At 41.7% G+C, this 23822-nt stretch overlaps 1 protein-coding gene across 1 annotated transcript in view; it reads right to left on the bottom strand.

The window, feature by feature from the left end:
- Positions 1–23620, bottom strand: part of LOC131530061 (uncharacterized) — a 53736-nt gene extending 30116 nt beyond the window's left edge. The window contains 6 exon segments of the mRNA XM_058760135.1: positions 6–201; positions 5829–5892; positions 18251–18355; positions 20537–20641; positions 21678–21806; positions 23003–23620. Of these exon segments, the coding sequence (XP_058616118.1) occupies positions 6–201; positions 5829–5892; positions 18251–18355; positions 20537–20641; positions 21678–21736 (529 nt within the window). The 5' untranslated portion in view covers positions 21737–21806; positions 23003–23620.
- Between the last annotated feature and the right edge of the window lie 202 nt (positions 23621–23822).

Here is a 23822-nt window from a genome sequence, read left to right as displayed (position 1 = left end):
CTTACCTTCTAGAGTATCAGCAGCTTCATCTTGATTCATGTCTCTCAAGAAGTAGAGTGTGAGATCAAGAGCTATTTCCTTGATACTGCATCTATTCTTATTAAAATCCTCCACAAAGTATTGCATGTTCTCTTTTTGTAATATTTTCTTAAACTTCTCCAACTCATTTTTCAGAAATTGGATTATTTCGCTCTCAAGACCCTACAAAGCATGAAAAAGGAGAAGTGCTCAATCAGTGGAGACTGCAAGTGCTGAAGAGCGCAAAAGTGTTTGCTTAATAGCTTGTTTCTTTTTTAAGGTTGTTTAGAATATTTGTTGCTAGGAAGGATTCATTCATTTACTGCTTATTTATATTTTGTACTCTCATTTTCATACTCATAAATTTGTATTTTGGCTAAAATTATTTGAAATTAGAGAAATAGCCATTAGCTAAAAATATTTTTTGTTGTTGTCGTATTGCTCGTTACTGAACTTAAAGGGTTAGTTCACCAAAAAATGAAAATTCTGTCATTAATTACTCACCCTCATGTCGTTCCAAACCCGTAAGACCTTTGTTTATCTTCGGAACACAAATTAAGATATTTTTGATGGAATCTGAGAGCTCTCTGACCCTCCCATAGACAGCAATGTAATTACCACGATCAAAGCACAGAAACGTAGCAAGGACTTCAGAATACTTATTGTGAGCAAAGAAAACAATAATAGCATAATTTATTCAACAATTATTCTCCCCGAGTTACCGTCTTCCGCCATTTTGGAGAGTACCCCAGAACGTAATGAACGTAATGAGTGTTTTTTACATTCAGCATGTGCATGCTTTTGCTGATCGTAATCAGCGTTGTTTGTGTTCAGTAGACAGCCCGTGCATGCTGAACATAAATAATGCTCATTACTTTCATTACGTTCTGGGGTACTCTCCAAAATGGCTGATGTCACATGGACTATTTTACCAATGTCCTTTCTACGTTTCTGTGCTTTGATCGTGGTAATTACATTGCGGTCTATGGGAGGGTCAAAGAGCTCTCAGATTCCATCAAAAATATCTTAATTTGGGTGAACTATCCCTTTAAATGGTGAACTGTTCTGCAAGAGTTTCAATTTCAGTCCACTTTCTTTCCATCCTCTCTTTTCCCACATTTAACAAGTGCTTCAAGTACATTATTGTTGTCTGTAACATCAAACATCCTATCTGCACCTCTGTGCTGATTTCATTCTGGCCTTTGCTGCTTTGTCAGCTCTTAGTATCTTGGGCTTGACTGAGTCCTGGATTTGTCCAGAGGACACAGCAACCACTATTGTTCTCTCTAACAACTTCTCCTTCTCTCACACCCCCCATTAGGTTGGGAGCAGTGGGGGTACTGCTATTTTCATTTCTAATAACAGGGAATATTCAATTTACTCGTATGCAATAGTCTTTGGAATGCAATGCTGTTACTGTAACAACTCCTGTAAAACTCCATATTGTGGTAATGTATCCCCCACTCCCAGGTCAATTGGGCACCTTCATAGAGGAGCTGGATGGGTTGCTGTCCTCATTCCCTGATGATGGCAGCCCACTTGAAGCCTTCAGCAACTTCAACATTCATCTAGAGAAGTCTTACGCTGCAGACTTCCATTCTCTCATAGACTCATTTGATATTCAGCAACTTACCATAACAGGTACTCACAAATCAGGCAAACAGCTAGATTTTATCTACAGAAAACATTCTGATAATTCATCTTTACATTTCTGACCACTACTTTTTAACTTTTAATCTACAACTTACTTCTGGTGGTGCATGCTCTGCTGTGACAGCACAGTCTATACTCTGTTTGACACTGTTTTGACTCTGTTTAACTCATTTAACTTGTTTATGAGTGTTAAGTGTACGTTCTTGTGTTTCTAAGTGTTTTTATGTTAATTTATACTTGGCTGAATGAACAATGATTCATCGTTACAAGGCGATTATTACTGTCCTAATCTTAACGGCATGGCTGATCTGCAGGAACCTCGCACACTCGACAGACCTCGGCAGCAGGTTACTCATCTATAGCCGTGATGTGTTTTTACTACCTCATTGCTGTGTAACATTAATTCTGATGTGGTTTTACCACCGGCGCTTTCGGCCGAGGAAAAGAAAGAAGACGTGAGGTATTCACAGCAGAATTAGGAAACATCCATTTAAACCTCATCTCCCCTTCATCATACTATCAAGCGTATGTTCACTCCTCAAAATAGATTTGTTACATGCCAGGTGTCGACTGGAAAGGGCCTTCAGGGATATTTGTATCGTAGCCCGCCCTGTCGGAAACATGGCTAGACCAGTCAGTCTCTGATACTGAAGTCAGCCTGGACAACTTCATAATAAGAGAAAAAAAGGGAAAGACAGAACAGAGCAATCGGGGAAGACACGTGGTGGTGGGGTGTGCTTTGTACATCAACAACAGGTGGTGTAACATCATCAAAGTACACCACAAGTAGTGTACAGCCGATCTGGAGATATCCGTGTTCTTTCGCCCCTACTATTTGCCACAGGAATTCCCTGTTGTTGCGGTCAGCTAGGTTGCCCCAAGCGCAAACATCAATACAGTAGCTGAGCTCATAGCTGGGGATGCTAACGACAAGCAGGGCCGGACTGACCATCTGTACGTTCTGGAGAAGTCCAGAAAGGCCGTCCATCCGATGACCATCAGCCTGGCTGGTTCATCATCAAAGAAAAAGTGTAAGATTAAGTGACGTTGACGGCCAACAAAAGGGGGCGATAATGCAATCTATTTTTGCTTACGTGAAGGAGAGCGGGCTCGTGATGGAAAGCAAAAGCAGTGAAGATAAAGGCGTTTGGGAGAAGCTAAAAGGAAAAAAGCGAACAGATACATCAGGTTACCTTTGCCCGCCTCTCTCACTATACACAACATATAGCCTATAGCACAACAGTAAAATCCGAGCGTCCACTGCTATTTATCATTCTGCATTGTCTGACATGAATATTCCATTCATTCATAAAGAGACAGCAGTGATTCTACAACGGGTTACATTTGAGAGCTATTGAGTTAGAAAATAGAGTAAATAAAGTAGCCTATAAGATGATTAGTTTGATTAACATGACACACACACAGAGAGAGACATATGAATACTCAAATTGAAGGATTCTGTTGTTTCAGGTTTCTTGATTCTAGGTTTATGTTTATCATTGTCATATACATTTTGCATTCAGCTCTTTTTATGTAGATTTCAAGTATGTTAGTCCATACAATACTACATTTATTTCAATCCTCTGTTGAAAAAAAAATTAGAAACCATCACATAATTTGTAATGGTTTTAATGGTTAGAATGAAAATTGTATTGGTTTTAATGCAAACTGTTATGGCGCCTGTTGGCCTCAACTGGTAATTGGTTACCTTCTATTCATGGCTTTTGTTAAAGCCACTAAATTCTAATGTAATATGTCTCAAAACAAACTACAAGAAACCATTAATGGTTAAAAGTTGATGGTTTGTAATGTTTGTAATGGTACTTGAAGTGGAAATCATTTGATTTTCTGTGGGTTCAATTGTTTTTGTCAGCAGGGTCACCATGGGTTTTGTGATTTTATTTGCCATAAATGTGGCAGGATTGCTGTAATATTGTGAGATAGTAGCGACTGTTTGCAGTTGTGTTGGGCCTATTTGGGAGAAAATCCAGGGCCGTTTTACTTTACGTTTTACTCCCAGTCCATTCCTCATGACAAGCTAGCTAGGTATCCCGGCGATCCGCTGTTCATTCTGGGGGACTTTAACAACTGCAAGCTGGACTGTGTATTGCCATTATTCCAACAATATGTGGACATCCCCACTAGGCGGGCAAACACCACGTGTTATGGCAATGTGGCCGATGCATTTTGTGCCCATTCCTATCCACTGCTGGGAGCTGCTGATCATAACAGCATCTCCCTACTCCCGCTGTTCAAACAACAACTGAAATGACATAGACCACAACACTACAGTGCCCCACAGTGGTCAGGGGATGCCATCACCCGCTTACAGGGTTCCCTGGCATGCACTGATTGGGAAATTTTAGATGGAAATCTGAATGACAAAGTTTCTGTTATTACTGATTATATAAACTTTTGTATTAGCATGTGCATCCCTGTCAAAACAGTAAGGAAATATCCCCACCCCAAGCCATGGATTACCCCCCAAATAAAACATTGCCGTAAAGAAAAACAAAGCCTTCAGAGAGAAGAATTGGGTTATCCTGAAACTGGCAAACCGCAATATCAAAAATGAGGTACTCTGGGCAAAACTGAAATACAAGGACAGACTGGAAAATGAATTTTCCAATATGAACACAATCCAAGTGTTTCAGAAAGTATGGACATTAACAGGATGTGAATTCAGAACCACTTCATGTGCAAATAGTGCAATAGATCCAGCACTATTTGTAAAAGAACCCAATGCATTCTATGCCCATTTTGACAATCAGGATTTTTCAACTGAATGTGAAAAACATTTGACAGCCCTCCCTCCTCCAGACCCTGATAATCCACCCCCCTTCAATGTGGAAGATGTGAGGTGTCAGCTCAGCAGATGTAAGCTGGGCAAGGCCCCGGGTCCCGACGGCATCTCAGAACAGGTGCTGAAGAACTGTGCTCAAGAACTCTCACCTATCTTTCACTTAATCTTCAGCGAGGCTTATTTCACTGCCACCATACCTTCCATCTGGAAAATGTCCATCATAATCCCTGTCCCCAAGAAGCCGTGGCCCATGGAGCTCAACCACTACCGACCTGTTGCCCTCACATTTATAATTATGAAATGTCTGGAGAAGCTGTTGCTGAATACCATCTTGCCAGCTGTCAATTTACAACTGCACCTCCTCCAATTTGCCTATGAGGCTAAAAGTGGTACAGAGGATGCTGTAGCCTGTCTGCTGCATTCCTCCTTCAACACCTGTATTCTCCTGGCAATTTTTCTCGGATACTCTTTGTGGACTTCAGCTCTGCTTTTAATTCCATTCAGAGCCATCAGATGATTCAGAAGCTGCATCACCTCAACATCCCCACCCAGCTGATTCATCTTATACACAATTTCCTAAGCAACAGGCAGCAAGTAGTTTGACTGCGCTCAACTACATATTCTGCTATCACCATCAACACTGGAGCACCGCAGTGCTGTGTGCTAAGTCCTTTCCTGTACACACTTTACACAAACAACAATATCAGCCCATCACCCGGCATAAAATACTTTAAATATTCTGATGACACAGCCATTCTTGCCCTGCTCAAAGACAATAACTCTGTTATGGATTATCACACCACTGCCACGCACTTTGCCCAGTGGTGTGAAGATAACCACCTGAATCTCAATGTCTGCAAGACAAAAGACCTGATATTCAGTCCCCCTTCAGCCCAGCACCCTATTGTCATTCATAATCAAACAGTTGAAATAGTGGACAGTTTCAAATACCTTGGAGTAACATTGGACAACAAACTTACCTTTGATCAGCACATTATGGACATTCAGAAAAGTCACAAAAGACTGTCGGTCATTCATAAACTCAAAGGACTTAATGTTCCTCCTCGATTATAATTGCTACTTTATCAAAGCATCATTCAGCCAGTTCTATCGTATTGTTCTATCTGTTTTTTTTCAACATGCTCTCTGTTAAAAACCGGACCAAACTCACAAAGGTGTCCAATATTGCTGCAAAAGTTATAGGTCTTCCAACAACCAACCTCACAGAACTCAATAACAGAGGTATTACACGCATTGCAATTTCAATAGAACAGGACTCCACACATCCATGTCATTCTTTCATTCAAATTCTAATGGGTTATTTTAAACATTTATGAAAATGTGTTTTTCCTACCTCGAAGATCGACAGGAGATTGTCTTTGAAATTCTTTTGGTTCCTGTGAGTCTGAATGTCTGCACTGCAAAAAATAAGTGTAATTTTAACTAAAATTTTGTAAAAACTCTACTGAAAAAAACCTGTTAACAGTAAGTTCCCCTACTATATACAGGGAAAAACTATAAAAGATCTAAACAGACATATCATGTAATTTTACAGTAAAATGCTGTTAATTGTACAGTTTTTAGAAGTAAAAAATTACAAATCAATGTATAATTTACAATCAAAAACTGTAAACTGATATTCCCAGAATTCCCTGCGTGACACTCCACATTTGAAAGTATTTTGATTAAATAATCATGTTTTTTAATAGTTTTTGTAATCAGTTATGTACATTTGGGCTTTATGTTACATCTTCTGTTGTTTAATGAAAGTTTATTGCATTATTTAAGTATCATGTGTGTTACCGTGATAGTGATTTGTGTTTGCATGGTGTAGGCCTAGTATATACTTCTGCTTGTGGCGAAGCTACTTGTGATGAGCTTTGATTCTTCGTGTGGCTTTCTCTTTTACCACATGCATTATTACGGTGGTTGTCAGTATATTAAAGGTACAAAATATACTGTTGTTGAATTTAGTGGTTTACATTCAAATTTCCTGGTTTGTAAATTACAGTTTTATACTGTAAAACATTAGAGATATCTCCAGCATCAAAGAAAAAAAAAAGGCATTTGGTGTACAAGCTGAAAACGTCTCTAGGTTACGTATGTAACCCTAGTTCCTCGAGGGAACGAGACGCTGCGTCCGAAAACGCTAGGGGAACGCCTTCAGCGTGACCGGCTCTGAATACAAGTGTAATCTGTCCAATGGATGGGCAAGACGTCACAGGCGAGGTGACGTAATGACCAGCTGGTATAAAAGCACGTGCAGTGAAACCGGCATCAGCTTCTAGGAATGAAGCAAGCGCGGGCAGGGATGCCGGAAGTGTGGCCTCGAGACGCAGCATCTCGTTCCCTCGAGGAACTAGGTTTACATACGTAACCTAGAGACGTTCCTCTTCAGGAACTCGAGCTGCGTCCGAAAACGCTAGGGGAACGAGATGCCCACGCCGCCAGGCTTCCAAGTCCCTGCCCAGTGTGTATCCCTGCGGAGCACATCTAGGGCGAGAGGAGGGAAGAGCCTGGAGTGGCCCGCATGTCAAGGCCATAAAACCTGACAAAGGTCAGGGGCGTAGACCATCCTGCAGCGTTGCAGATGTCCTGTAATGGGACACCTGCGAGAAAGGCCTTGGAGGCTGCCACACTTCGTGTGGAGTGAGCTCTGACTCCCATCGGCGAGGGGAGATCAGAGGACTCATAGGCCATGACAATGGCCTCCACAATCCACCGACTGAGGGTCTGTTTGGAAGCAGAAAGACCTCTCTTAGGGGGCCCATAGCAAATCAGCAGTTGGTCCACCCTTCTCCACAGGGCAGTTCTGTGGACGTATGCATCCAGCGCTCGCACTGGACACATACAGTTATGCTTCTGCTGGTCTGGCTCCCTGAAGGGAGGAGGACTGAAGGCCTGCAGTACAACAGGCTGTGGCGTGACAGAAGGAACTTTGGGGACGTACCCTGCACGAGGGTACAAAAAGGCTTTGGCCATACCAGGCGCAAAGTCCAAATGAGTAGGGGCCACTGAGAGGGCCTACAGATCCCCAACTCTCTTAACCCTCTGGGGTCCGAGGTCATTTTGGGGCCCTTGAGATGTTTTGACATGCCCTGATATTTGTGCTTATTTCAGCAACTTAAAACATACTATTGACCAACATGTATTTTTTTTTGTATTCAGCACAAACTGTGCTACAATAATATGTGACCAAGATGGATGTACATGTTTGCATTTTTTAGAAAAAAAATATTATGCGTGGTTAGTAAGTTTTGGGGAAAAAAAATGTAGCTGAAATAAGGCCTTAAAACCCATACTAAATAGTCCTGACCAAGACTTTTGAGTAATCAGTCTTGTAGCCTAGAATATTCAAAATTATGTGAAAATCATTCTGCTTACTCATTCACAGAAAACAATATATTGATTTAAAATTTTCAAGACATGTTTTGAGATCGAGGGTCTATATGCGAGGGAGTGGCAATGGCCATGAATATTAAGTGATTTTCACCTGAGAGACAAAGGGCCCTCCCCTATGGGCCCCTAATGGCCCATCAGTGTGACTGTGACTTTGAGGCAGGTAAGAGAGAATGTGAGGAGATTGAAAAAGGTTTTTAATTATTTGTATTTTATTTACAACACAGTATAATCAAAACATACATAATGAAGGTCAAAGACACATTATTGTGCACACTGATCTAACCACAGAGATGTGAACAGACTTTGAGTCATTCCTGCAACAGATTCTGTTCAACAAGTGAAACAAGGAAATCATACCTGATATTTACGTGTGTTATTTAAGTGTTTCTACTTCTTTCCATGGATTCAAGAAGAAAAAAACATAATCAGTAGAGAAGGAGCTTGTTTTGACATAGAATATCAGTGTAGTTGAACATCTGATGTTGGTACAGCGCTCTCAGAGGAAAACAGTTTGAAGAGACATCAGGATACATCTGGTGCTGGTATCTGATTCAATAAAATACAAACAAAAAAACATTTGTGAGCATGTTAATATCAGGAACATCTGTATATATATCATAAATATCATATATATCACTATCATAAAAAAGAGAAAGAAATCTTATATCTGAGAAACTAATTATTATTGTTTAGCACGTTATTAAAATCTATTTCTGAACAGAGTAGGCTATTAATAATAAACATGTACTAAACATACTTAGACTCGTAGCATTCATCATGTTACAGTGTACACTCATATTACTTTTATTGTTTTATATAGAGCATGAAAACATCATAGCGCTGTAAGAAATTTAAATACAATGAATTGCCTATCATATTCAAAATGTTTTACACGATTTCAAACATTGTAGTCAGGAATTATAGTTTGGGAAAAACCCAACTATGATTTTGTAGTCATATAGTCTAGTATGTATGATTTTATAGTAGCCTATGATATGATTCTGTAGCCACAGACTCAAGCATGCTTTGTACAATAAAAGGATGTACTTTGTACTATAAAAAAATGATATTTTATATCTGAGAAACTAATTATTATTGTTTAGCACGCTATTAAAATCTATTTGTGAACAGAGTATTAATAATAAACATGGTCTAAACATTCTTAGACGCGTAGCATTCATCATGTTGTCGTTTGGGGGAAAACCCAGCTAACTGTTAAATCTGTTCAGGTTTATGTCACAATAAAACGTTAACTAATGTAAAAAAGAAACATTACTTACTCATCTCCTCTGCTGGGTGAAATCGTGTTCTTCTTCGAGGAAATCCTGCTTTTACTCAGCGCGTCTTCCAGAAACCGAACAGCCGCGATGAAGGACCTCCTCTTTGTTTGTGTTGTTGGGCGTTTGCACGCCGCACTTACCACGTGGCTATTTACATATGAACAGCGCGAGCAGCGGGCGGGATCACATTAGCGATAATGAGTCAGACGGAAAGATTGAACATCGTGTTGGTTTCATACGGATTACTTCATCACAGAATGTTTGTTTTCGATAAGACTTGCTTCATTTCAAAGTAGACACTTCAAGCTTTCTATAGATATATTTCTCATGTCTCTGTGTTGAGTATTTGCTGAGTTACAGTTCATTTTAGTGACGCGTTTCTAAAAACAGTTCGCGGAGACGGAGAAGACAGAGTGCACACCCTGTTTGTTTTCTTTATTCTTCAGAAGCACAAAGTTTAGTTGTTATTATGAGTGTATACAAATAAAAGTAGACCCTTTACAGATTCGAATGGTGTATTGCTTTTATCTGTACGATCAAAAATGGCAGAGTAATTCAAGCTCATTTCGGCCTTATCAGGAAAATCTGCCTCAAAGCAGCGTGTCTGCTTGTCGACCCCAGAGGGTTAAGAGAAGAAATCGCCAGAAGAAATACAGTCTTCAGAGTGAGATGGCGATCAGAGATCTCCTCAATAGGCTCGAAAGGAGGCCTACAGAGAGCATCCAACACCACAGCCAGGTCCCATGGAGGAACACAGGAACATACTGGAGGCCTTAGCCTCAGCGCACCGCGGAGGAAACGTGTAACCAGGGGGTGTCTGCCCACTGACTGTCCACCAAGAGAGGTGTGGTAGGCCGAAATCGCTGCCACGTAAACCTTCAAGGTGGAGTGGGTTAACCCTGTGGAGAGTCGAGCCTGCAGGAACTCCAGCACTGTACCAACCGGGCAGTTAACTGGGTCGAGCTGGCGGTCTCCGCACCATGAAGTGAAAAGTTTCCACTTCAAGGCGTACAGTTTCCTCGTTGAGGGAGCTCTGGATTGGAGGATGGTCTCAACAACCTCTGTCGAGAGACCGGAAGCTATGAGCTGTGCCCCTTCAGAGGCCATACCCACAGCTTCCACAACTCCGGGCGGGGGTGCACAAGGGTGCCCCCTGCCTGTGAGAGGAGATCCCTCCTGACGGGAATCTCCCATGGAGAGCCGTCGAGGAGAGAAATCAGGTCCGAGAACCATACTCGGCCCGGCCAGAACGGGGCTACTAACAGCAGCCGGACCCCGTCCCGGCGCACTCTCTCCAGAACTCCGGGGAGCAGAGCAATCGGGGGAAAGGCGTACAGACGAAGCCTCAGCCAAATCTGTACCATGGCATCCAGCCCCAGTGGAGCTGGATGAGTCAGAGAGTACCAGAGGGGACATTGCGATGTCTTCCAAGTCGCAAAAAGGTCCACCTGAGCCTGGCCAAACACTCTCCAAATCTGCTTCACCACCTCTGGGTGAAGCATCCATTCCCCGGGCCTCGGCCCCTGTCTCGACAGGATGTCTGGATGTCCACATTGAGATGCCCAGGGATGTACACTGCTCTCAACGAGAGGAGTTTGCCTTGGGACCACACAAGGATCTGGTGCGCCAGCCTGTACAGGGGGCGTGACCGCAGACCTTCTTGGTGGTTGATGTAAGAGACCACTGCCGTGTTGTCGGTGCGCACCAACACATGGTGATCTCTTAGGTCTGGGAGAAAGTGTTTCAGAGCCTGAAACACAGCCAGCATCTCCAGCCAATTGATGTGCCACGCGAGATGGCGACCACTCCACAGACCGCGGGCAGGCTGGCCACTCATGACCGCTCCCCAGCCAGTGAGGGATGCATCCGTCGCTAGTGATACGCGGCGACACGGAGCTCCCAGCACTGGGCCCTGAGAAAAGAACCAAGGTTGTCTCCACATGTCTAAGGCACGTAGGCACCGCCGCGTGACCTTGGTCATGCGAAGTAGGTTCCCTCTCGGGGAGAACCCCTTGGTCTTGAGCCACCACTGTAGGGGTCTCATGTACAGCAGGCCAATAGGTATCACGTTGGACGCAGCTGCCATCAGACCCAGCAGTCTCTGAAACTGCTTGATAGTGAGTGACTGGCCTTCTTTCACTCTCCTGACTGCCGTGAGGATCGACTCGATGCGAGCAGGCGACATACGTGCCTGCATCGTGGTCGAATCCCACACCACACCAAGATAAGTGGTCCTCTGTAATGGAGAAAGCACACTCTTCTTGGCGTTCAGTCTTAACCCCAACACCTTCATGTGAGCGAGAACAACATCTCGATGTTGAGCCGCCATCTGCTCTGAATGAGCGAGAATCAACCAATCGTCAATGTAATTGAGTATGCGGATGCCTTGTAGCCGCAACGGAGCTAACGTGGCATCCACACACTTTGTAAAAGTGCGGGGTGAGAGTGCTAGGCCGAAGGGAAGAACCCGATACTGGTAAGCTTCGCCCCCGAACGCAAACCTCAGGAACTTCCTGTGAGTAGGAAGGATGGAGACATGGAAGTATGCGTCTTTTAGATCGATTGTAACAAACCAGTCCTGGGACCTGATCTGAGACACAACCTGTTTGAGCGTGAGCATCTTGAACCTCAGTCTGCTGACTGAGCGGTTCAACTGACGCAGATCTAAAATGGGACGCAACCCTCCATCCTTCTTTGGAACTATAAAGTACCGGCTGTAGAACCCGGACTCTCTCTCGTGAGGAGGGACCACCTCGATGGCTTCCTTTCTTAAGAGAGTAATTACTTCTCGTTCCATTACCAAGGCCTGCTCGGGACCCACCAGAGTGGGATTCACCCCGTTGAATCGAGGCGGAGGAGAACCGAACTGGATTCTGTAACCTCTCTCTACAGTGTGCAGGACCCACTGAGACACATTTGGCAGTAGTTTCCACGCTGCAAAATAGTCTACTAAGGGAACCAGTCTCTCGAGACTGGCCTCTGGTGTAATCAGAGCGGCTAGTTCGGTGTCCTGGAACGGCACACCGGCAGGAGACAACCGAACTAGCTGCTCTAGAGATCCCCGAAGGGGTGGCGAGCATCTCAGCTCCGCTACGTTTCCGGGCGGAGAGAACTGAGATATGTGCTCGCTGGAGATCGCTGCGCCCTGGAACACCGTACGTGGCAGGGTTAGCAGAACGATCTCCTGAGGGCACTGAGGAGAGACGGGCACCATGTAATGTGGTGAACGCCGCTCTCCCCCAGCGGGGGCTACCCTCATAAGCCCTGGGCCATAAGCATCAGGGCTTCTTGGCCGAAGACCTCTTTGCCTGGAGGACGGTCCATAGATCCGGCTTAGGCATCGTGGCCCCCGACCGAGAGCCTTTCTTACCGCCCCGAGAGCCTTTCTTACCGCCCCGGCTCCGCCGCGGGGGAGCACGGCCGGCGACACTCTCTTTCTGCGCCTCTCTATGTGAGGAGCCAGCACTGCTCTCACCCAGCAGCCCCATGAGCTAGAGAGCGGCGAGGGAGAAACCGCTGGAACGCCGCCGCCTGCTTCCTGGCCTCCTGGTGCCTGTCGACGACGGAACCAACAGCGTCGCCGAACAGGCCAGAAGGCGAAAGCGGGGCGTCCAGGAGGAAGACCCTGTCACGGTCTTTGATATCTGACAGGGTCAACCAGAGATGCCTCTCCGCCGCCACCAGGGCTGCCATAGACCGCCCAATAGCACGGGCGGTCTCCTTGGTGGCGTGGAGAGACAAATCAGCGGTTTTGCGGAGCTCGCTGATATCGTCCGCATTGATTCCCTCACCCTCATCTAGATCTTTGAGCAGGTCAGCCTGGTACGCCTGCAGCACCGCCATGGTGTGCAGACACGAACCAGCCTGACCTGCTGCCGCGTACCCCTTGCCCACCAGCGCTGACGATGTGTGCAGTGGCTTGGTGGGCAAGGTCGGAGCCTTCAGAGACGACGCAGCGTCAGGGGACAGATAGCTCACGAGCGTCTGTTCCACCCGAGGCATCGCTCTGCAACCACGCTCACTCGTCCCCGCCACATTACCGTAGTAATCGGACGAGGGGACGAAGAGGCGGGCTGAGAATGGTTTTCCCCACGACCTCGACACCTCAGTGTGGAGGTCGGAAAAAACGGCAGGCTCCGATGTGGAGGTGGAATCTTAAACCGCAGAAAGCGTTCGTCCAACTTGCTTCTCTGCGGTTCAACACGACACTCGGCCGGCCAATCGATGTTTAATCTGGCCACAGCACGAGTGACCACCTCCACAAGCTCCTCATATTGGGGCGAAAGAGAGGGCGAAACATACTCGGCGCTCTCCACGTCAACCTCCTCGGAGGAAGACAGAAGAAGTGCCGAGCCCACTGCCCGAGGAGAAGTAACCGCATGGCGGGCTTCCGATCTCGGGGAGCGGTCACCGGATCTAATGGGTGAGGATGGAGATAGAGACTCGCTCGCCTCCATCAGATCCCGCTGGGAAAAAAGGGAGCCGACTCTGCGTGCCTCGCTCCCAAACAAACCACACACAAGCTGTGTGTATCACCTGCAGACAAATAGCGTTTGCAGGGAGGAACACACAGCTTGTATTGTGATCTGCTCTCGCCCTTCATATGCTTAGCCTTATACTGGCTCTTTGACATGATAATATTCAAAGGACAGACAACACCAAATAAGACACACAGTTTAGACACAGAGCGCTAGCTGAATGACAGAAAGCTGATGCCGGTTTCACTGCACGTGCTTTTATACCAGCTGGTCATTACGTCACCTCGCCTGTGACGTCTCGCCCATCCATTGGACAGATTACACTTGTATTCAGAGCCGGTCATGCTGAAGGCGTTCCCCTAGCGTTTTCGGACGCAGCTCGAGTTCCTGAAGAGGAACATTGTTTAAGTAAGTTCATCTGGGACTTCTGGGTGACTATTTTTTCTTTAGCTCATGGCAAAGCATTGTGCTACTAACTGAGGCTGCATTATTAATTAAAATTAAATTGTAATCACTGTATGGCTTAGTGCAATAATCAAATTGCAAAAGACTATGATCTAATTGAATAAATATACAGTCTTATGCACTGTATGTTTCAGAGTGGACCACAGTAATGTGATAATTTACATGTGCACGGCTTAATTGTGTCAGTGTCTCAGAGCAGCTTAGTTCACAGTAAAATATGGTTTCTCACAAACTCCAGCTCTGCATGTTTTTTGAGTTTAATGTGCATTTGAGAACACAAGAAGCACAAGGTGACATTTTTCTCATTCACATAATTTCCATTATGGACAGATACTAAACTAACTAAACTAAATTTGCAATCATTTATGATGATAACATTTATCATTAATCATTTTGCAAGTATTTATAAACCTGTTGTCAACTAAACAAAGGAATTTAAAGGGCTCCCAGTAGTTTTCCAAAAAAAATAAAAGCCTATGGGTTTGACACTTAGAAGTAAAGAAATTAATAATGAAGTATTATAATTTCACTACCGTGGAAATCATTAAAATAATTTTAATTATTATTATTATTATTATTTTTTAAAGTTCATTGAGCTCAGCACATTCACAAATTATTTCATTACAAAAATTTTTTATCAGATTAAGAGATTCATTGTGCAGTGTTGTTGGCTTCATCGATTATAACGGGAGTTTTCACTCCGTCAGTAAAGTTGCAGCGCTTAGCTTCATTTATTATAATGGGAGCGCTCTTTGCTTGCTTTTGTATTTAATATAAATGTGTGTCATGCTGCTAACTGCACATTTCAAGTTTTCTGAATTGACAAACTTATTTAAATATGGGATTGAATCCAAAACTGCAATGATTGACAATAACCAGGTTTCCATCCAAGGATTTGTTTGCGAAAAACTATTTAGCGCTTTAAAATATTTACGATATAGCCGATGGAAATGCCAATTATCGATTAAATTTCTCATGTGTCGACACAATCTTTTTCCGTTTAACTTTAGCTGATTAGACAGCATGATTATTGCACAGGTGTGCCTTAGGCTGGCCACAATAAAAGGCCACTCTAAAATGTGCAGTTTTATCACACAGCACAATGCCACAGATGTCATGCTGACTGCAGGAATGTCCACCAGATCTGTTGCCTGTGAATTGAATGTTCATTTCTCTAACATAAGCGGTCTCCAAAGGCGTTTCAGAGAATTTGGCAGTACATCCAACCCGGCCTCACAACCGCAGACCATGTGTAACCACACCAGCCCAGGACCTTCGCATCCAGCATCTTCACCTCCGAGATCGTCTGAGACCAGCCACCCAAACAGCTGCTGCAACAATCGGTTTGCATAACCAAAGAATTTCTGCACAAACTGTCAGAAACCATCTCAGGGTAGCTCGTCTGCATGCTCGTCGTCCTCATCGGGGTCTCGACCTGACTGCAGTTCGTCGTCATAACCGACTTGAGTGGGCAAATGCTCACATTCGATGGCATCTGGCACTTTGGAGAGGTGTTCTCTTCACGGATGAATCCCGGTTTTCACTGTACAGGGCAGATGGCAGACAGCGTGTATGGCGTCGTGTGGGTGAGCGGTTTGCTGATGTCAACATTGTGGATCGAGTGGCGGTGGGGTTATGGTATGGGCAGGCGTATGTTATGGACAACAAACGCAGGGGCATTTTATTGATGGCATTTTGAATGCACAGAGATACCGTGACGAGATCCTGAGGCCCATTGTTGTGCCATTCATCCACGACCATCACCTCATGTTGCAGCATGATAATGCATGGCCCCATGGTGCAAGGATCTGTACACAATTCCTGGAAGCTGAAAACATCCCAGTTCTTGCATGGCCAGCATACTCACCAGACATGTCACCCATTGAGCATGTTTGGGATGCTCTGGATCGCCGTATATGACAGCGTGTTCCAGTTCCTGCCAATATCCAGCAACATCGCACAGCCATTGAAGAGGAGTGGACCAACATTTCACAGGCCAAAATCAACAACCTGATCAACTCTATGCGAAGGAGATGTGTTGCACTGCGTGAGGCAAATGGTGGTCACACCGGATACTGACTGGTTTTCGGAAACCCCCGGACCAACCCAATACAGTGAAACTGCACATTTTAGAGTGGCCTTTTATTGTGGCCAGCCTAAGGCACACCTGTGCAATAATCATGCTGTCTAATCAGTATCTTGATATGCCACACCTGTGAGGTGGATGGATTATCTCGGCAAAGGAGAAGTGCTCACTAACACAGATTTAGAGAGAAATAGGCCTTTTGTGTACATAGAAAAAGTCTTAGATCTTTGAGTTCAGCTCATGAAAAATGGGGGCAAAAACAAAAGTGTTGTGTTTATAATTTTGTTCAGTGTATTTTGCATATGGGCCTATTTCTTTTATATAAAATAGCTTATGTTTTGCTCTGTTCGCAGAAGCGCTGCAGGTGCGTGCATGTGAATCCTCACGTTCATGTTATTTATGCTGCTTTTTGCGTGTATAAAATGAATCCCTGGAAAACAAATTTAGGTATTTTTAATGGGTCACAGCCACCTATCAATTTAAATTTAATTTAATTGTAATTTAACATAATCCTGTCGGCTAACGGTATGGCTTAACGACCGTCGGTTAGGAGAAATAAAATAATCGAAATGAACATTCCTATTTCCTATAAACGTTAATCAGAAAAAAAACAATAATAATACAACTGCACCTGTTTATGATTATTGCTTGATTAAGTAGCCTATCTATCTAATAGTCTATTACAAAGTACAAAAAAAACAAAAAACAAACTCATGACACTTGTTAATAAAATAATTTTATGTAGGCCTGTACAATTGAATAATAGGCTGTTTTGTTTCAAATGGATGAAGAACAGGCTACTAGCCTATAATTTACGCAATAGGAGAAATTATGCATGGAAACAGCTCAAGGGCAATTTTTTTTTGCGACAAACCAAAACTTATGCGACAATTAGTTTTTTTAGGGATGACGTCATCACGCACACCATTTTATTGGTAAAAGGCCAGTTGGATGGAAACAGGCTGTAGACAGCAAATTTCGCAACGTTTTTTTAACGCATATTCTCTTTGTCGATAACAAAACAGAGCAAAAACTGGATGGAAACTTGACAGTGATAATCACAGCAATGGACAGGACAAAAACCTGATATTGTATAGATCTGTGAATTACATCTTGGAATGTAAATGCAAACTAATATATCTACCACTTGTTCTATGTAATGTGTTACTTATAGTAATATTGCACTTCTTGTATATAGTACAATGATAGTAATTGAATAATAGTTCAATAATAAAACATGTAATTTTAATTGTATCGCATTATATAAGTATGCAGCACTGAGAAATGCTGTTTATGTTGTTTATATATTTATGCTTGAAAACAAGCAACACATTTGTTACTGCAGAATGTCATTATGTGTTCATTAATTCAGTCATCTGCTTATTTGTCACCTAATGTATCAATTTTATATTTATAATGACATATTAGATTCTGGGATCATAATGAAGCCACAATTTTGGTATTGTGCCAACCATAATCAGCAGAATATAAGGGTTGAAACCAAGTTTCCAATGCAGCAACAACAGAATATCAATAAAACACAGTACATCTCAAGCGTTTATTTTCATGAACATTACATTAGATTTGATTTGAACAAATTGTTAATGAATTGTTATTCTCAACTTTAAAATCGCTATTCAAAGTCTACATTTAATGTATTGTTCAATGTACACTTTAAATCCATTTGTGAAAGTGCTTGTGTTTTGATTTTCTCCTTTATTAAAATATTTGTTTAACATGTTTCAGCACATTGTTTATTTCCAAACTTGAATTTGAGTTTGAATTCCAGATTTTGATTTTGAATTGTCAAGCTATTTTTGTCAATGTTTTTGGAGAAACACATGAAATATATTCTAGTACATGCAGTTCTTCATTATTGAAGCTGCAAATCCAGTACAACAAACACAATAAACACACTAACTACTGTTCATTCTGACAGAGAAAATGCTCATAGGCCCCCTAGTGGCTTCCTGCGTAAGTATATTATCGGAAAGGAGCTTCCATCACATAACAATAATTGAGAAATTAGCTAACAGAGCAATATAGTGTAAAACACATGAAATACCTTATGGTAGATGATGATGTTTCCTCACTTAAGTTTGGTGGAGGATCATGTGACTGATCACTCTTAACAGACATAGAGCTGGAAAAAGATGAGCCTGATCTTTCACTAACACAAACCAGAGGGGGGAAAAAAAAATACTTCAGTCTCATTTGAGAAATTTAATTTAATAAAATTCAGTATAGCGGTAGATTTCACTTTCTCACTACTATAGATAGTTCTATTTATGTTTGGTTGCCTGTTCTGTCTTTCCATGATGAATTTATGCCCCCTAGTGGCTTCCTGTGTAATTGTATTGTTGAAAAGACTGATCTCACTGAATAGTTCATTCTGTGATTTCCTGTTTTATCCAGTCAAGTTATCACATAAACCTTAGTGGAGAAATTAGCTAACAGAGCAATGTAATGTAAGACGAACAGTCACTCTTCAAAGACACAGAGTTGACACATGCGAGTCTAATCTTACACTAATGACACAAAGAACAGAAAGAAAGAAAGAAAAAAAATTACAGGAGACATGTAAGTTTTATTAGAAAAGATTGCATGTGATTAAATCCAGTATATCCGTGATTTTGTCTTTCTCATAACTATAGATAGATGAATGTATTTATGTTTGTTTTTTCAATGGTGAAGTTGTATCCCTTATTGTCTACCTATGTAGCTCCAGACTAAGTTCACTAAAGGTTAACAGACATTTCTGTGATCTATTGTTTTGGAATTTGGAATACATGGCAGTGAAATGCAGACTGTTCTACAAGCCAAGAAAGTGTTCTGCCTTTCTGATTAAAGCTGTTTACATACCACAACTGGCTGTGACTAACTTCAGGCCAGCACTGGAGAAGTTGCACAGCACTATTAATAGCCAGCTAAATGCACATCCGGAGGGATTTGTGATCATAGCAGGAGACTTCAATCATGTAGAACTGAAAGCAGTATTTCCCAAGTTTTTCATGTGCATCAATTTCCTGACCAGGGACAATAATATTCTAGATCAGGTCTATATGAACATCCCAGGGACATATAAAGCTGCAGCATCTCCACATCTTGGCATGCCAGACTACATCTCACTGGAAATGACACCGGCATAAAGACCTCTTATCTGCCGATCAAGCCCAACTGTTAAAACCATACAGGTCTGGGCCCGTATTTATCAAGCTTCTCAAAGTGCCATTTTAGCCTTAGGTGCTGAGAATTCATGAAATTTACTCCTACTTTGACGACAGCAAGACGATTATTATTATTATTAACATCGAACAAAAATATGCGCCTATCTTTAGCGATGCAGCGTGGAGAGTCGCTTCAGAAACTAGTGGCCACGATCAGATCCGGTGGCCGTGTCAGAGCCGCAGACGTGTGCAGTGTAAATAAGGGGTAAGGGATTTATTCATCATACAGTGTAGATAGCTCTACTGATTATAAAGGGAGTGCTTTTTTAAAGAGCATGTAATACTCGCGCTAGACTGAAGTCAGTTATGATGTTCTTTGGTAATGTAAATGTTCTTTGCTCGTTTTGAATAACTGAGGAAATGTAACCGTTTGATTAACTGCTTGTCGTCAAACATTTCAAGAACATTCTTCCTCCCCTGAAAGATTTGTGCACCTACATCTCTGTCTCCTCAGCGCCATCACAAGCCCCTACTGGCAACTCCTAACCACTTGAGAAAGACCTCTCGAGCTGGGAGAGTAAGAGTGATTCTTAGCTTTAAGAAATTTGATAACCTTGTCTGTCTTGGCCTATTTGTATTTCTGCACGAACTCTGTCTTGCCCACTAAATACATCAGAGTGTTTCCTAACCAGAAACCGTGGCTGGACCGTAAGGTGCGGTCTTTGCTTAAAGCCCAAGATGTTGCCTATAGGTCAGGTGACCTGCTGGCTTACAGAAGAGCCCGGAGGGATCTGAAGAAAGGTATACAGGCTAGAAACATTGCTGGAGATTCCACACACCCGGGTCATAGACTCCCTGACCCCCTGCCCTCAGGGCGGAGGTACTGTACAAGACCATGAAAACACCCACAAACAGACTGAGACTTCTTTCCAAGAGCTGTGTCATCCATTACACCCTTGTACTTACACCCTCCACCTAATGACATAATTTGCACTTTTTGTTGCAACTGTTGCTGTCTGTTATTTATTGTTGGTTGCTATTCATTGTAGTTGTTGTTTTTTTTGTGACAAAGCCTCACTCAGAATTTCGTTGTACTATGTACACTGACAATAAAGTAAATTGATTTGAATTTATTCAATCAAGTTCTATCACATTTACCACAGTGATGCTCTAATGTAAAATACCTTTTAGTAGATGATGGGGTTTCCTCAGTGAATTTTGGTGGTACACCTTTTGAACAGTCACTCTTCACAGCCACAGAGCTGGGCACATGTGTGCCTGTTCTTACACTAATGACACAAAAAACAGAGAGAGAGAGAGAGAAAAAAAAAAACCTTTACTACAGAAGGTTCCTCTGTCTCAGTTGAAGAGATTTAATGTGTCAAATGGTTTGTGTAGTTCAATTAAGTTTAGTTTAATTCAAATTATGTCTTGGTCTGAGATTTCATCCCAAAAACTGATCAGGTCAGCTACAATGGAATCTAAACTGGTAAACAGTCAAGTGAAGAGCTGGTTCCTCACCCACTTCACCATGAAATATATGCATCAGACGTTCAGCCAGCAGTCCGTGGGCATGACATCTGAGGCTGAGATTGTTTTCCAACTGTCATTTTTTTGTAGAATGTTACTTAATTATGTTACTTAATACTTAAGTATGTTGTTAAAATGATTTATTTGTAGTCCCAAAACATCTACAGTCATGATGGAAGCACTTTACATGCGCCATTGTCAAGCCCTGTTTGCCAGGCATATTCTACGTAATAAAATTCCACATTATTTAAGTTTACTATGCACTAAATGTGCAAACTAACGTACATCCAGCCGGTTGTATCATTTTCAATACAACTGAGATGCAAGATGTCACGAGAGACAAGATCTGAAATGAGAGAGCGAGTCTTTGCTGTAATACGAGAGACACAAAAAAGCATCAGCTTGAAATACAATACGAGACATGAAAGAAGCGTTGGCTTGAAATACCCGGATCGATCTGTTATTTTCTGTTGCTATTGATGATGCAAATAGCTTTATAAGAAAATATCAGACTTAGGAATGTGGCGACTGACCAATCAGAATCTAATATTTTAGAGAACCACATAATTAACATATTTATTTGTGATAAATTTTCCTGTAAATTAAATATTAGACCAGTTTTAAGCTATTTTTAACCTGCAATGATCTAAAAACAAAAACAAAAAAAATACAGCGAAGAAGACAATAAGTGGGAAAATCATTACTGTTAAAAGGTTGTTCGTTACAATAAATAAATTAATGAATTAAACTTAAATAGTGTTTAAAATGATTCTCTGAAAACAGATTCAGTCTTACCTCGGTTTCTCTGAGAGACTCATCTCAGACGGAGAGTCCTTTTCTCGCTTCTCTGGCATACAGCAGCTAAACTGGCAATGCAAACACCAGCACTGGTGTCAGTGAAGATAATCAGCTGCGCAGTATGACCTGCAGACGATGATATCTTACCGAGATGAATAACACGATAGTTGATGATGAAAAAATTTGAATGTTGAATTAGCAAAAAACAGGCTATTTAAATAAATAAATAAATAAATAGGCAAAAACCTTAACAGAACAAATATATTGAGATTTTGCAATGTGTTCACTATATTTCAACAGATTAATAGACACACTTCCATCTCCTCACAACATAAAGATATGAATACAACTGTAGGAACAAACATGACAGCACTGCATTCAGGACTTTTTAAAATTTACTTTCAGTATTGCAGTTTTCATATAATTTACACACATATTTACTTTTTTCATTAATTTGTTGAATTTTAATTCTGTTTCAACTGTCTTTACTTGTGTTTACATTCATGCCCACAGCCACAGTCCACAATTGCATTAATCTATTATAAATAAATAAATTAAGTTTCTGTCTAAATTGCAGTCCTTTTTTCATTTGTCATTTGATCATTATACTTCACAATCGGTTTTATTATTGTCAAATGCTTCTAGCCTTCTAATTGTGAATTATTATGGTTATATAGAATATATAATGAGGCTATATGTAGAGGCTTATGTGAACCAAAATATTCTAGTCACAGCTGATTTTTGTCACATGCTTCTTTGACAAAAAAACGAAATAACATGAGAGCACATTTATAATCATCATCTGTCTAATATAACGATCTGATTAAAAAAAAAATACTTTCGATTTCGCATAATCACAAAGCAACAGCCTAAAATGAATGGCCTATTCGTTTGCAGTAACGCTTTTCAATAAACTCAATAATGCACTTTTTAAATAATTTTTCAATAATGTTTATATATCCGTGATCTTCAAAAGTTAATCAACGCTCTGGAATAAAAACAGGCCTACTCTAATTCGCTTCACATTTGCCAAATGACTGTAATCGAGGAGGTATTAAAACTTACGTGCAGTGTTGTGCTCTAAGAAGATAATTTAGAAGTATTTGAAACGCTCGATGTTCTTGTCTTTTGCGCGTTGTTGCTCGTCACGTGGTACGATTCCAAAACAAATTCCAGTCTCTGGTAAAAGGTTCCGCTAATCAGCTGCTTGTGTTTCTAAACTTTGAGAACGATTAACAGCAACAGCAATCTTACGTCTTCATTTTCCATAGTAAGCCTTATAGTAGGTCATCGGTGCTAAGCGCACGTTTCAAAACATATACCTTAAAGCCTGGTTTAACGGTGCGCGTCCTCTGCAGTGACAAAGCCCCCCTCTGTGCTGCCCAGAACGTCAGAACTCATCCGCTTTACGGTGTTTCTGTCGCGTTTGCATGGATGTTATGAAGTACAATAGCCTATAATGTAAACAAAACGATTGGCTGCCTTCTAGTGTTTATCGCCTGTCATTTGCATAAAGTTGAGCATTTCTCAAGTTCTGGACGCTCTTTCTCCTTCCAAACGCCCAACTTTCTGCAAATGCCGCGCTGATCACTCTGCCTGACCAATAAAAAGAATTAGTTATTAGCACGAAAAAAAAAAAAAACATGCGAAAGCATTGACATATTTTTCCATCAGCATGTCTCTTTAAGAGCTCCGTAGCTTGCTCCAGCTGCTCTCTTTCCGCAGATTGTAATCTTGTGGCAGTAATCTTATCCAAGTAGTTTAATGTTGTTTAAAGTACAAAACAGTAGCATAATTGTTGTGCTGGTATGCGATCGGCCAAGGACAAAAAGAAAGGAAGGAAGGAAGGAAGGACCTCCCCAACTTCAAGGACACTGTTATACTGTAATATAATAAAAAAAAATATATACCTTTATCATACATCAGTCTAATGAAAGAGTCAAAATATAGTCTTTAATGTTAACAATCCTATAATATAAATCCCATTTGCAACTTTTCCTGAAATAAACACTTGGCAAACCATTATATTTAATCAGTTCTCATTGACAATTTTAGTTTTATCAGTAAGATTTTAGTAGTTTAACCTAAACAATTATATTTTGTGCAATGTTAAATATGAATAAAAGTGGCATTCCTTCACTA

This window comes from Onychostoma macrolepis, chromosome 22, assembly GCF_012432095.1.
Source record: "Onychostoma macrolepis isolate SWU-2019 chromosome 22, ASM1243209v1, whole genome shotgun sequence".
NCBI classification, from domain to species: Eukaryota; Metazoa; Chordata; class Actinopteri; order Cypriniformes; family Cyprinidae; genus Onychostoma; species Onychostoma macrolepis.
The sequence above is the reverse complement of the archived record's forward strand: the minus strand, read 5'-3'. Positions and strand labels throughout refer to the sequence as shown.